The sequence below is a fragment of the Ammospiza nelsoni genome, chromosome 2 (assembly GCF_027579445.1).
Source record: "Ammospiza nelsoni isolate bAmmNel1 chromosome 2, bAmmNel1.pri, whole genome shotgun sequence".
NCBI classification, from domain to species: domain Eukaryota; kingdom Metazoa; phylum Chordata; class Aves; order Passeriformes; family Passerellidae; genus Ammospiza; species Ammospiza nelsoni.
Genome location: NC_080634.1, coordinates 78,391,329 through 78,406,391, shown reverse-complemented (window position 1 = coordinate 78,406,391; position 15,063 = coordinate 78,391,329). Strand labels below are relative to the sequence as shown.

Here is a 15,063-nt window from a genome sequence, read left to right as displayed (position 1 = left end):
ACGTGACGCCCCCCGCCGCCTTAGGCGCGAGCCGCGAGAGAGCCAATGAGGGAGCGCGCCCGCCCCTGGGGGCGAGACCGAGCGCCAGGCCCCGCCCCTGCGGCAACGTGTCCCGTTGTCAGGTCCGGCCGTAAGTTGAAAGAGCCAGAGTCGTAAAAGAGACGGCCACCGGTTGCCGCTGAATGCGGAGGTGGCAGTTTTATATATGAATGCGGATATTGGCCCTTTTCACACGCCGCGCCGCCCCCGCTGTCGGTGGCCTCCGAGACGGTGACAGCTCCGCTCTTGGGGCCGCGCGGGGAGCGAGGAAGGCGATCTTTCAGTGAGCCTCTTGCAGGCGCTGCGGCTCTGCCCGTGAAGCCCCCGGGCCCGTGCCACTGACGCGCAGCCGTGGGGGACAGGGAGCGAGGGGCCGGTGCCGTAAAGCGCGGACGATGTCGGGGCGGGCGGGCCCCGCGGCGCCGCCGCCGTTCGAGAAGCGGGTCCTGGTGACGGGCGGCGCCGGCTTCATGTGAGTGAGCCCGCGGGGCCGGAGCGGGGGGCCGCCGGCCTCCTGTCCGGGGGCGCGGGTGAGACCTGGCGGGCCGGGGTGCTGCCGCCCTTTGTCCATCCCGGGCCGGTTCCTCGGCGCCGCTGGCTCGGGCCGCGCTCACTCAGGGGCCGCTGGTGGCTCGCCCGTGTCTGGGTTCGGAGGTGGTGAATGCCGGGGGGCGAGCTGGGAGCCCCGCCCGCCTTCCCTGCGGCCGGCCAGGAGATGGAGGGACCGCCCGGCGCTGGCAGTGCGTGCTCGGCCTCGGTTGCCCAGAGGAAGGCAGCGGAGCTGCCGGAGAAGGGCCTGGAGCACAAACCTTGTGAGGAGCGGCTGAGGGAGCTGGGCTTGTTCTGCCTGGAGCCTCAGGCGAAACAACCTTATCGTCTCTTCAGCTCCCTGAAAGAAGGCTGTAGCTAGGTGGGGTTGAGCCTCATGTCCTAGGCAGCAAATGACAGGACGAGAGTACACAGTCTGAGCTGCGCCTGCAGAGGTTTAGGGTGGACGCCAGAAAGAATTTATTCATAGAAAAGATGATTAGATATTGGAATGGGCTGCCCAGGGAGGTCAGGAGTCACTGTCCCTGCAGGTGTTCAGGAAACGATTGGACATGGGCCTTAATGCCGTGGTCTGGTTAACAAGGGGTTAACCCTTGTGTTTGGTCGTAAGTTGGACTCGGTGATCTCGGGTCTTTTCCAGCCCAATGGCTTCTTTGGGTTAAAGGTGGCAGGGCTTCGAGCCAGCTGCTGTTTCCCGTATCAACCCCCAGTGCTGCGGGCTCAGTTCGAGTCAGAGAAGGCTCTGGCCCGAATTAAGCTTGAGCCCCTCCGTGTGTGGAAGCTGTGAGAGGGTTAAATTTCTGTATGTGAATAACGCTGAACTAACCTGAACTCTCAGAATGAGTTTCATGTGAACAAGACCGTGCCAAAGGGGCAGTGCCACCTGGTTGTCGCACCTAGCAGCAGTGTCAGAGACGTGAGTGATGGCAGTCGCTGTCGTGGGTTAGGAGTGCTGACTGCTTGGTTCTCCCTGATACCCGATATATAAGCTTTAGATTGCAAAAATATTTTACAGTGGCAACTGAATATAGCCTATGACAGGTTTTTTTGGTTTTTTTTATGTGACTGTGGGCAGTGCTGATTTCTTTCATTATAGGATGAACTTTTGTTCTGATTTTTAGTTTCTTAACCTTACATATAGAAAATTAGGATAATGTATAGAATATATATTAGAATAATATTGATGTGTTAAAATATCTTTGAATTTTTCTTCCATTTGTCTTGAATATATCCTCTTCTTCCCCCAAAACTTTTGATATTGCTGAATTTATTTGGAATTTGTCATCTCTTCATTACCTTAAAGCCAAGTATATAATTGTAAAATATGTTTTTCTTCTGTCCTGCAGTGCTTCACATGTGGTCGTCTCTCTTGTGAAAAACTATCCAAACTATCTGATTATAAATCTAGATAAGGTAATAATACCTTGTTTTCTTTCTTGATATGGATAACTGTTTTAAGTAATTCATAATGCAGTTTATAATATGTTGAAATGTATATGGCTTATTGTTAGTTACTAATTTTTGTTTGATTTTCCATTTGTTCCTGTGCAAAAAAAAAAAAAAGTCAACTAGTGTTCAGACAAAGAACAAAACTTTTCAAGCTCTAAGCATCTGTTTAAGAATTTTTGCAGTTAGGATATCTTTTGGAGATTTGTGCTTTTAAAGCTTCACATCTGCTTGTGAAGTAGATTTTTTTAAAATAAGTTTTTACTTTATTCTTAGACTTTCCAGTGGTTAGGTTAGGTTTGAGTAGCCTTTTTGCTTCCATGAAGTCCACTCACTGATGTTGTGTGGTATTTCTCTTTAGCTCGACTACTGTGCAAGCTTGAAGAATCTTGAAACTGTCTCGGGGAAGGAAAACTACAAGTTTATCCAGGTGATAGAGCCTTCCCTTCCACAAAAAGTGACTTTTTACAGATTTCTGGTGTACTGCTTCCACAGTTTTGTCTTCAGACAGGAGATGGATTTTGATTTATTGTTCAGATCAATATTTGGGTTTGCTGGGCTTGTGTGCTGAGGTTCGTTCCTCCTGCCTACAACAGGCAGTGCTGATGCTCATCTCTCTGTCTTGGGGTCTGCCCAAGGTTGCAGGACATCTGAGAAACGCTTATAGCTCAGTTTGCTGAAACAGCACCTTTCTCAGATGTAGTAGATGTCAACTTGCCTTTTTCCTTAGATTCAGGTGAGGCTGAACTTGCCCTGAGCTGTTGGTGACGCCCGTGGCTGTTTATGTTTTTGTGCACCACCTCTTTGTTTCAGTATGGGATTATATCTGAGCTTTTGGGATAAAAGTTGCATGAGAGGAAAGGCACAGCCTCTATGTAGACATGCAGTTTCAACATGACCAAAGTGGCTTTTTGGTTATTTTCCTAAGGTCTTTGATTGTTTCCAGCAATATGAAATGTATGAATGCAGCATAAAAGCCTTGTTACCTGAGTAGATATTAACATTTAATTGCTGGGGAGAGCATGGAGTTCTACAAGATATCCTTTAAACAGCAGATCCCTGTGTGAAGCAGGGGGGCAGTAACTAGGAATGATGTGGCTATACTACTTTTGAACAACTGTAGGAATCTCTTGTCACAAAACTTACATCAATATAAATAATTCCAACTTTTCACTGTGTTGCTTTTTTTTTTTTTTTTTTTTTGTGGTTTGGGTTGTTTGTTTCTGGTTTTGGCTTTTAGGGACAGTTGATCACAGCTTAACATCCAGTATGCAACCAAGCAGTTTACACTGACAGGAGAAAATGTGCTGGAAAAGATAATTTGTAATGTGCAACCCTTATAATTAGAACTGTAACATTGAACCTGACCTTAGGAGACAGAAGGAAGGATGTATTCTCTAGTGGTACTGTAGAAAGGAAGTCTGTTTTGGAAAGTAGAACAGTAAGTTTAGAAAATTTGCCTCAGAGACTGTATAAAAGATATGTTTTAATCACAATTTCTGTTGCTGTTCAGCATACATGTACTAAGCTTGAATTTAATTTAAAAACAATTCAGTAACTAGCCATTTAGTTCAAAATAATGTCTCTTAAAAAATATCGCAATTAAAAAATCAATCACCCAAATAAACAGCAAACAGCAAAGCCCTTGCAAGACATAATCTAATCCCCCTTAGTGGGAATCTGCTTCTCCTTTTGCAGTACCACTAGATGTCCCTGCCAGCTTGCCAGACTGGGAACTCTTACTTGCTCTGGGAACTTGGAATTTCAGCCTCAGTGTTGGAGCTCCACACTGTACTTTTGTTGTGTGTATTTTTGACACATTGCTATTTCTAATGTTAATAGTAATATAAATTCTGAAATAAGTTTCATTTAGGATTTTTTAAAAAATGGGTGAAATTTTATGTATGGTCTTATTTTAGACATGGCATTGATAAGTGGCCCAGAGCTCAGTTGATGGTGCTGTTTGTATCCTGTGTTCCCTTTGTAATGGTTTCTTATGTGACACTTGGTATAAAGGGAAGCTGACTATTTTCTATCAAATTAATTTGCCTTTTTTTTTCATTCCTGTTTAGGGGGATATTTGTGAACCTGATTTTATAAAGCAGCTCTTTGAAACTGAGAAAATAGATATAGTGCTTCATTTTGCAGCCCAAACACATGTAGGTGAGCATTGCTGCATGTTTTGGTATTGTTTTCCATGGCTATACCTGCTCTAAATATATGCCAGTATACCTTTTGTCTTTTCCCTTCATATAAATCAAGGATCCAGTTTGTGTCTACAAATCACATGACTGAGCATCTGGTGTCCTTTTTAACTCAGAGGGATTCACAGCCTTGATTCAAAAAGTTCTTAATCTAACTGTTGTCTTGTTTTCATTGCACATCAATGGTAATGTACCTTTTTGTCTGCATTACCTTTTTAAATTCTGTCTAGACTGACATGTTGCTGACAGTGTACTGAGGGAGTCATAAAGACAGTGGAGAGGGGCTTTGTACATAGTTTGAAGTTTTTACTTAATTGGCTCCTATGTCACATGAAGAAACAGTGTGAAAGCTGAAGGATTAGGTATAAATCCCACTGGAATCTTGTCTCCATGCTAAAAAGAGAGAATGAATTATAAAGTGCATATTTCAGGTGGCTGCTTTTCAGTATCACTGTTAGTAAGAACAATCCCCACCATACTCCATCCATCATGAGAAGAAATCCTCAACAATTCTCCAGGAAAATACTTCTTGAAATTGTCAGATTTGTTAGGCACATAGGTCAGGGAACAGTTGTGAGAATCAAAGCAGCTGCTGATGAGTTATTAGTCATTGGTCATATTACTGCATCTTGCAGCTGTCTTTGAATGACACTTTTCTTACTGTACTTAGCCAATGCTATTTTAGATTTAAAAAATCCATGATTCCAGCCTCTTGTTGAGAACAAGGATTTTTGTCTTCAAGTAAGTACAGGAGGTGCCTTCATTTAATAAGGACCTTGCTGACTGACAGGTCTATATTGCAGCCTTCAAGTGGAACCTATAGCCCTGTCTTGCTAAATTTAATTTACAGCCCTTGTCTTGTAAATTTAATCAGAATTGTCTGTATTTTTTAATGTAGATCTTTCATTTTGGCATGCCCTGGAATTCACCTACGTGAATGTTTATGGCACCAACGTGCTGGTTGCTGCTGCACATGAAGCCAATGTGGAGAAATTTGTCTATGTTAGTACAGATGAAGTATATGGAGGTAGCACTGATGAGGTGAGTTTGAAAATACATGAGGATTTTTCTAGTTTACCTGCTTTTAATAGTGAAAACAAAGTTGAGTCTAACTTTCCTTGGCCTCTGTAAATGTTTGACTTTAAGTAAGCACTGGTAGCTTCTAGAAAGCTGGGTATCAAAATTGTCCTGTTTTTGGTTTTTTTTGTGTTTTTGGTTTTGTTTTTTTTTTTGTTTTTTTCATAGCTTGTTTTATGTTGAGTGTTTATTGTGAGATTTGGGTCATGAATGTTGTCACTACTCAGAGATAGTATCAGAGGAGTGTATTGTACAGGTTTTGTCCTGGAGCATTCATGAGACTTCAGTAATGTGCACAGCTTAACAGGTGGGGAACTGCTTTATATTCTAGCTAAGATATTAACAGAGGTGTAGGCAGTGACAGTTCAAATAGAAAACAATTCCTCTATTACTGTAATAAATATTCAGATGTTTCTTGTTGTTATGTGCACATCTTTGATTTTTGAGAATTTATACCTGACCTTAATTCAGGAAATATAATTTAGCTCAGTAAAAAGGCAAATTATGCATGTTCATCTTTTTAAAGGCATAAATAAAGTCAAGGAGCCTTTTGCCATAGTCCCTGGAAATATTAATGTACATCAGAAGAGTTCTATGCACTTTCTTATTATCACAGTGTCTTTATCAGTTCCTTCAACACAGCTTCCATCTGTAGGCTTTTGTGATACCTAAGGATGATATTTTCTTGTGTGTAGACCTGTGGGTTGGCTGATATCTTCAAGTGAAATTTTTCTGTCTCTGGGCATTGAAAAGAGAACTTTAATCTCTTTTTTTCTTCTCTTTGTGAGTCACACTAGAAGTTCTTGTAGAGTTTTTTTTTGAGGGGAGGAAGGCCATATAATTTCAGAGGCAAAGGTCGGACAAGAACAGTGAGTGTTTTAATCATGTTAAGGTGATTGTTACCAATCACACCTTGGGTAGTATCCTCCTTCTTTGGGTTTGTTTTTTCTCTCTTCAAGTGAGAAGTAGATTAAAGTGTCAGGATAGTCTGGAAGATACCTGTTCTGGAACTGCTCAGAATTGTTGAAGCCTTGCTTTGGAAGCTTTTGGGTTGCAATTCTACATTTTTTACAGAAATAAAGTTACAAAAAAATTTAAGAAAAGACCCCTTTTATTTAGGGCTGAAAGGTGAATTTGCTAATGGGGGCCTAATTGCTCTCTGAGGCAATATGAACCTGAAAAATATTAAGCCTCTCTAGCAACAGTAATTATTTAATAAGATAAAAATCTGAGGACCTGCTGCTGTGAGGTAACTCTGTTACAAGTATAAAAATATTACTGCTGGTACTTTGTCTGTCTCCTAAGTTCAGTAAATATTCTGTCTTTTGTTATGGTCTTCTGGTGTAAGGGGACTTTGTTAGGCTGATATGCTTGGATATTTATGGATTTTTATTTCTTTTGTAACTTTAAGGCTTATCTGGGCAAAAGAAATTGAGCAATGCAAATTTTTCTTTTCATTGTAGGAATTTGATGAATCCTCACCAAAACGACCAACCAATCCCTATGCCTCCTCTAAAGCAGCTGCAGAGTGTTTTGTTCAGTCTTACTGGGAAAGGTACCAAGTAAGTCCATGGAAGCTTCAAAAACTCTAAAGCCTGTAATTTAGTGTCTGTATTTTGTATGTAAGAGTATAAAAGAAAAATCAGTACAGTCCTCACAGTGCCACCTCTTTCCTTATTGGTAGTCTTGTAGTTTGGATGTGTTAGAGAATCTCCCTCAATAAGTTATGAAGATACACTAGCAAGACAGTGGGGACAGATCAAATGTTTTTAAGTTTTGCTTTTTAAATCTGAACTGTAATATCTAAAAATGTGCTTTGATAAAATGGTCGAAGAGAACATTAGGAATTTAAAAAATCCGTGCTAAGCTTGCAGGAATACAAAAGTATTACACAGAAGTAGAACATGCGTAATTCAAATTGCATCAAGACTAGGCTTATGGTTAAAGCAAAAAAAAAAAAAAAACCAGGAAAAATCCCTGCTAGTCAGATTTGTTTAAGCAAACACATTTATCCATATTTTGGATACTTTAGACTTCTGTTCTTGATATATGATGTTTTTGCTATAAAGTGAACAAGAATAGGATGTTAATGACCTGTGAAACATATTGGCATAAGTAGGAGTAAGCCAGTCTTCAGTCAATCAGAAACACATATCAATGTCCTGAGGTGCTTCCAGAGCTAGAGAGATTTCAAACATTTGTCCCTGGTGGTGCTCCTGACAGGCTGAGAAGGCTGGAGGCCTTTGCCTCTTTGACAAAAATACAGAGAGCTTAATTCAGTAACGTTTGTAAGGGCTTGCAGATTTTTGTGCAAGCACTGTGCATATGTTGGTTTGTTTATTGATCAGCAGGAAGGTACAGATTTGTACTGGTGTATGCTTTCTTATGTAATCACCTGTATGTTTAATGCTCTCCAGTTCCCAGTTGTCATCACACGGAGCAGTAATGTTTATGGACCACATCAGTATCCAGAAAAGGTAAGTTAAACTGTGCTTTACTCTGAGCTTCACTGGACCAGAAATCAGGTTTGCAGTGATGTTACTTTTTTCTCATGTGCATGGGATGAAAAAGTGTGTGGAAGAGTGCTTTGAAAAAAGCACTCTTGCAATTAATGTGATTATATATTTTGAGCGTGCACTAATGTGTCTTAGCCTGAACACATATTTTTTGGTCTAACTTCAATTAGAGACTTATAGTTTAAATGAATTTTATGACAGCAGCTTTGTTTTCTAATTTTTCTATTTTTCAAAGGATATTTTGACAGAGTTCCCCTACAAATTACATTAACTCACGTCATGTTTTGTAATTGTGAGTGTTCAAGAACTAAGGGAAACATTTCAAAAAGTAAACTGAGAATTCAATGTTTGGTATAGAAAGGGATGTTCCAGCCTGCACAGAAAATAAGTAAGATGGAGCTATAGCATTCATATATAAAGTGAGAAGTAGTGTGAAGTGACTTGTTTTTGCCTGTGTTTATACAGACCTTGCAAGGTGACTATTTAAAACAGTTATTTGTGAGAAGGAGTTGCCTTTTTAAGTCAGTACCTGAATCTGCTTGGTTAGTGAATGGAAATACACTGTTGAAATGAAAGTAATCATCACAAGTACTCTTTGGAGTTTGGAACTGGTGGAAAATGTAGCTATGTTTTACAGTTCTGTGGAGCTGTTTTTAAATTGCTTTTTACCTTTTGTGTTTTTTTTTTTGCAAATACATTTATTTTCACATACATTATTGCAGGTGGATAAGAATGGCTTTTACAGTACATTTTTCATTGGTCTGTGTCTTGCTACAGGTTGCATGATTGTTGGGGGTATATTAGGGGATGTATTTGCTGGCTTTTGACTTACTTTTATTCTTCTTTGCATAGCAAATTGTAGTTACTGCTAAAAACACAGCACTAGGCTACATGAACCTTTTATCTAGTATTTTGCTCCTGTCTTTAGAGCAGGAAGTTAAATTTAAGTAATTTGAGTAGTTTTCTGGTGGCTTCAGTTTAAGGACTTTAATAGTGGGGGTAACTGTTCTGAAGTATCTGGGGCATTATGAATGGATCTAAGCTTTTAGATGAACATAATGTAAATCTTTGTGCAGTGAGCACACTGTCACTGGATCCATGTTTATCTGTGTAATCTTAAAATTCTCTGTTGATTCTCTTCCAAATTTAACTACTTTTACAACTTTTTTTTTCTAGAATTACTGAAATTCGTTAGATGTTTAAACCTTGTTCTGAACTGTTGATAATATTATTTCTAGTTAGATTGTGATTCACTGCCATGTGCAAAAGTAATGGAAACTTCTTTTATTTTTGAAAAATTGTTACATTTGTAACAACCAGAAAGGTAAGGCTTACAATACAGTAAAGACATGTACTCGTACAAACCAAAATCCTTGCAGTTTCTAGGCTTGATATATTCTTTCATTAAATTTAATAAAACTTAAAAGTGTTTAAAGGATCTTATTAAAATACTTAATGCTTCATAACCATTGAAGTTCCTTATTCTTTGTAGAATAACAGCTTCTAAAATAGTGGAGTAATTATTTTGTTGTTGTTGTTTAATTCCTTAGGTTATTCCAAAGTTTATATCTTTGTTGCAACAGAACAGAAAATGGTAGGTAACTCACATTTTTTGGTAGCATTTCTGTTATAAAACTGTAATTGCAGTTATGAATATGTGCTTGTTTGTAAAATGATAATTACATAACAAAGTTCTGAATCACTTAATAGCAGAATTTCCTTAAAGTAAAGGATTGTTTGCATGTCAGCTACTTAAGGTACCTTCAGGCACCCATCTAACAGCAAAACTGCTAGAAACAGTCCAGTAAATGGAATGTGTCTATTTGAGAACTAAAATACTTTTTTTGTCTTTTTCTTGTCTTAAGCTGTATTCATGGTTCTGGACTTCAGAGAAGGAATTTCCTTTATGCAGCTGATGTAGTAGAAGCATTCCTTACTGTCCTGAAGGAGGGGAAACCAGGTGAAATTTATAACATTGGAACTAACTTTGAGATGTCCATTGCCCAGCTTGCTAAGGAGCTAATTCATTTAGTGAGTAAAGAGTTCTGATGCTTTTCTTTACTGGTTTTCATTGCACATATAAGTAATTACAGCAGCAGAATGCAGTGCTGCCTTTTCTGTGGCAGCTGGACTGTGTAAGTTTGCAGTATGGGCTATCCTGTGCTGGGCTGCTGTGTCAGTTATCCTGACTGGGACATATCCTGGCTGGCATCATGATTACCATTTTTTTCCATGCTGACTGCTTTAATTTTAGTCTGAGAATGTGGCACTATTAAAATCTAACAGTTTGATTATGATGGTCTGGCAGTGCTCTGGATGAAGGAGATAGGTTGGAGAAGTTCTAGATAATTTTGATAATTTTGGTGGTTTGAAGACTCAGTATACCAAAGTCCGTTTCTGTTTGTGGTTTATATTTTTTTGTTTGGTGGAGGTTTTAAATAAGATTTAAGTTTGTTAAGAAAAAAACTTGATTTTTAAATATATGTTTAGATAGCCCAAGATGTATGGGAGTGATACTTGTTTTTCTTCTTGACAGATAAAGAAGACCAGTTCAGAGTCTGAAATGGAACGCTGGATGGATTATGTCAAAGACAGGTGAGAAATGTGGAGGATGTGCAGGATGGGCTGCACATGCAGGGTAGTTTTGTCCTGCAGGTTTTCTGAGACTCTTAACCAAAATTTTTTTTTGTGGAAGTGTATCTGCTTGAAAGGAGGGAACACTTTTGAGGGAGTAAGAGCTGTTTTGCTTCCTTAAGTTTTTGTTTTTATTTTTGTTTTTTTTTTTTTGTTTTTTTTTTTGCTAGTGGATTTGATATCTATGATCAGGGTTCTCTATAGAAAACAGGACTTTCATTTATTGTTTGGATCTGTAGGTCAGAATGAATGTCTTGAAGGGGAGCATGTAATGCTAATCTCTGTCTTCAAACATTCTCATACTTGTCATTACTGAAGTCTGCTCTGGGAAGAGGAAAAGTTTTAGAGAACAACTAAATCTTTCCTTCACTGTAGCTTGGACAGTTTATTCAGTGTACTTTTTATTCAGCATCGCTGAGTGAGATCAATACCATCGTCTGTTGCCTAGCTTTAGTATTTTGGCATGAATGTGACTAATTCAGACTTAGATGTACTTTGTAGTAAGATTCAGTCTCCACAGGCAGAAATATGTGCCTGTGGAGTGTTGTTAACTTTAGATTTCTATCTTAAGCTGAAGCTGCTATCTCAAAAGTAGATGTAAAGCTCTAAGGTACCAAAGTTAGGGCAGTGGAAAAATGGGTAGCTTTTATAGATATGCTTTTGCTGTGTGTTTCTGTCCTTAATTTCAGGCTTGGTTTGTCTCTGCTCTTTTATATCCATTTCTTTTCTGCAGCAACAATGAATCTCTGCTTACTTTAGATATCACTCTCTCCAGAGTGATTAGAAATGATGTGTCTACTGATAGCAGTTAAGTATTATGGCCTTTAGAATTCTCACTTTCTGATCTCATTTAGATTGTTATCATGGCAACTGAAGTGTCTTTAAAAATGTGCTAGCTTTTGTTTTTAAAAGGAAATGTTCTTCAGAATCCTATCTCAATGTATTACAGGACTGATCAAATTGCCTTTGGCTCACATGATGTGAGTGTTTAGGAGTTCTCAGTGTATTTCACTTTGAGATATTTTTTTGTGTGTATGAGCCATGTCCTGTTTAAACATAAATAGGCTTGGGAAAACTAACCACGTAGGAGTATGTGTTTCAGTAGTGTTGAGATCTTATCAAAAATTGTTAATGTACCAAATATATTACTATATAATTCTCTCATGAGTGACTTAAAGGTCATGGGGGTTACTTGCTATGGAAAAATTAATTCTGCTTCAGATTAGCATGTTACAGTAACAGTGATAAGTGCTTGGTTTGTGCCTGCACATGTACCTTGACTATTCAATATGCCAGTGCCAATAGTGCAGGATGCTAGACTGGGCTACCTATCTGCCAGACTATGGAAGTGAAAAGTTCTGCCATGCTTCATTATCAGATGTATCTTTCTGTGTTGAATCTTGCAGCTTGGGACTCTACATATTCAGTATTACTAAGTTGATGTAGTTAATGAGCCACTGTAATGATGCCCCTTTGGAAGCCTGTGTGTTTTAAATCTGAAGTATGTGTAAATTTCTGGGTTTTCAGGATAAAAAACATGAATGCTAATATTAGAAAATGCTGGCTCTGTGTTGCAAATGCACCGATTTGCACAAATGCGTTGGCAGTGATTTTTGTGTTCATTTTTGTGCCAGTAAAATACTAATTAATATTTATTCTAGTCAATTTCAAGTAGCTGACTGTACAAACTGAATTGTGTTGTTGTAGCTGCACTCAGCTGCCACGTATTTTTTGAAGGCAATGCAACCTGTTTATGTTGGTGGGAATTTTCAAAATTGAAGCATATCTAATATTCCTTGGAAGACAGTGTGAGGTACTGCATGTCTAATTAAGGAAGCAATACAATCAGATTGTTTTCTGTGTGCATTTTATATTTCATCAGGCCTACAAATGACCTCAGATATCCAATGAGTTCAGAAAAAATGCACAACTTAGGCTGGAGACCCAAAGTGCCTTGGAAAGAAGGAATAATGAAAACAAGTAAGACTGTGACTTTTACACTGATGTAGGCGTGATGGGAGGAGGGAGAGGGAAAAGGGGGAAATGGATATATAGCTTAATTAATGAGAAGCTCAAGAGATTAAATGTAACACTTGAATTTTACATAAAATTGGGTGCTTTCTAAATAGTGAATTTGCATGACATAAAAGAAGAAAGATAATCACATTTTAGTGCTAGAATAAGTCTTGCATAAAGAACGTACAAAGTTTAAACTAGATTTTTTGTAATATTATGGGCTAAAGTCTTCCATAAAGAACAATTAGCATGTTGTTATATCTGTGGAATATTTGGATTTCCCTGTTATCTGTGGTCAGCTTGACTCATCAACACTCTTCCCATATTAGTTGAATGGTACAGAGACAATTTCCACAACTGGAAAAACTCAGAGAAAGCTTTGGAGCCCTTTCCTGTGACAGACCCATTTGCCCAGCTCAGTGGTCCATAGCCTGGCACAGAACCTGAAGGAGTTTCTTCTACCTCATATGGTCTTTTCTTCAAAGCCTGCAATCAAGTGGCCACACTGGACTCTTAATGTATTCAAGATACATGAACCATGATGAGTAAAGAACCACAGTGTGGCACAGCTTTGGAATGGTTTCAGCACTTTATAGGTTGAACCTCTTAGTTTCAGCTTTCGGTGCAATACTCTATCCTCACTAAGTATTGATTTTAAAAAACTGTATGGAGTGAAGAATATTTATAATGTTATAAATTAATGTACTGAAGTAAAATCTGCCTTATTAAGAATAATTAACTGTGCAGCTTTTGAGACTTGGAGTTAAATTTGTTTTAGTACTGGAATTATTCATCTGTATTAGTTTGTTTTTACAGTGTAATATATATAATTTTTGTCACTTCGAAGAATTGGGTTTTATTTTTAATCAAGGGGAGAAATTACCTATTTTTTTGAGACTATAAATTGACAAAAGCTGGACACAGCACCTGTATGGTTCCGTCCATTTCTCTGCTGGTGCACTTTTAGCTTTTGTAGTTGACTGATTACACTTACCTACACTATAACTTTAAATGCCCCTTTAAGGGGGGGAATGATGTCAAGAAGTAGTAGGTGCTCTCGCTGAGATTTCCAGAAGTATTTCCTTAAACTTTGTACTCCTTTGACTGTATTACTGTCTATTACATGTTAACTCCTTTTTCTTAGCTGTAATTGTAACAAACTTGAAATACTGGAACACAGTTAACATTCCAATGATCTTACTTCCTGTGATATGAAGGCTGCTTATGGAGGAAATTTTTTAAAACTCTTCTTTTTCTGTGAATTGTGGGTTGGCAGACCTTAATCAATGCAGTGTATCAGCATTTTTTCTATAATAAAGATTTTAAAGATAAAACAGTATTTGAGTTTTAATATGAAAGTTGGAAAAAACCTCTGTAATTCTAGAAATCTGTCAATGAATCTTGTTCACAGTTGATTTAATAATAAATATTACGGTGTGACTGGTTTCTCTTAATTAAGAAGAACATGCTGAAAAAGTACATGGTGGGTTTTAAAAAAAAAATACAAATTTCTTAGCTCTTCCTCTATCCTGAAAAAATTACCTTCACTTTTTTGTCTTTGGGGTGATCTGGCAAACATAAAAAGGACCCCTGTTCTCGGTTTTGTCACTTCAGCTTCTGTAATTGGCCAGTCCCTGATCGTGTGTGGCCCCTGGGCAGAGCTGCAGGTGGCACAGGACTGGGATGCTGTGGGTACTCAGAAAAAGCTGTGACTCCTAAAGGGCCTCAGAAACTGGGAGATAGCTCCTGAAACACAAGTGTTCCCAACTTCATCACACATCTTGTGCTGCACGGTGCTGTTGGTAAAGTGCCACTTGTGGCTGGCAGGAGTCACTCTGAAAGAATGCTAACCAGGAAGTTTCTAGGCTTACTGCAGTGCCAAGTATGGGTTTTAGGGTCTAGGGGCCTGTTATTGAAGGTGAGTTTACTGTGACACGGTGGGATAATGATAGTCGAATTGTGTGGCAGTTACTGATGCTTGATTTGGAAGTAAAAGCCTCCATTTGGGACAGATAAAAGTTACAGGATTTCATATGTAATGATCTGTTGCATATTTGGCTTACCAGATGTGCTTCTATGGATGAATCACTGAAATGTCATTGTCAAAATGCACACTGCTGACTAAATTCAAAGATTTCCTTAATTTTTGTACTTTTCTTGATTCCTTACAAAGTGCATCCTTCCTTACAATATCCATCTTACAGTTCTGTATTTTGTACAAGTCAGTACCAGAAATACATAAAGTGCTGGAAAGATCTGTCTTAGCTGTATTTGTCATTGCTGTGACAGCTGCTTTGAGTGGGTTGTATGAAAATATGAGTCTTTCACATCTCCTTATACTGGAATACTGGCTGTATTGCCAGTACTCTGTTATTAAGAATAGAGATTACAGATAACTAAAATCTTACTATTTTAAACATGTATAAACCTTAGTTTAAAAATATTTTAAACCTTTGAAAATAGCTACAGTATCTTGGAACACTAAAAACGGTGCTATCAGAAATACACAGAAGGAAGCAGTAGGGAGTGATTAGTTTATTGAACAGAACTTTTGAAAATTGTTCTTAATGTATAGATGCTGA

At 38.7% G+C, this 15,063-nt stretch overlaps 1 protein-coding gene across 1 annotated transcript; it reads left to right on the top strand.

Moving 5' to 3' along the window:
• The first annotated feature begins 230 nt into the window (after positions 1 to 230).
• On the top strand, positions 231 to 13,815 carry TGDS (TDP-glucose 4,6-dehydratase). Its single transcript, XM_059494038.1, has 12 exons — positions 231 to 511; positions 1,935 to 2,001; positions 2,396 to 2,464; positions 4,107 to 4,197; positions 5,137 to 5,279; positions 6,779 to 6,877; positions 7,733 to 7,792; positions 9,382 to 9,425; positions 9,697 to 9,862; positions 10,368 to 10,426; positions 12,348 to 12,445; positions 12,811 to 13,815. The coding sequence occupies exons 1-12, from the start codon at positions 435 to 437 to the stop codon at positions 12,909 to 12,911; spliced, it is 1,074 nt and encodes a 357-aa protein (XP_059350021.1). The 5' UTR covers positions 231 to 434; the 3' UTR covers positions 12,912 to 13,815.
• The last annotated feature ends 1,248 nt before the right edge of the window (positions 13,816 to 15,063 follow it).

Excerpts from the sequence above, each read along its gene's own strand:
- TGDS (XM_059494038.1), top strand. The coding sequence starts at position 435 with ATGTCGGGGCGGGCGGGCCCCGCGGCGCCGCCGCCGTTCGAGAAGCGG. Across the intron at positions 512-1,934 it reads ACGGGCGGCGCCGGCTTCAT|TGCTTCACATGTGGTCGTCT; the intron begins GTGAGTGAGCCC and ends TCTGTCCTGCAG. Across the intron at positions 9,863-10,367 it reads CTAAGGAGCTAATTCATTTA|ATAAAGAAGACCAGTTCAGA; the intron begins GTGAGTAAAGAG and ends TCTTCTTGACAG.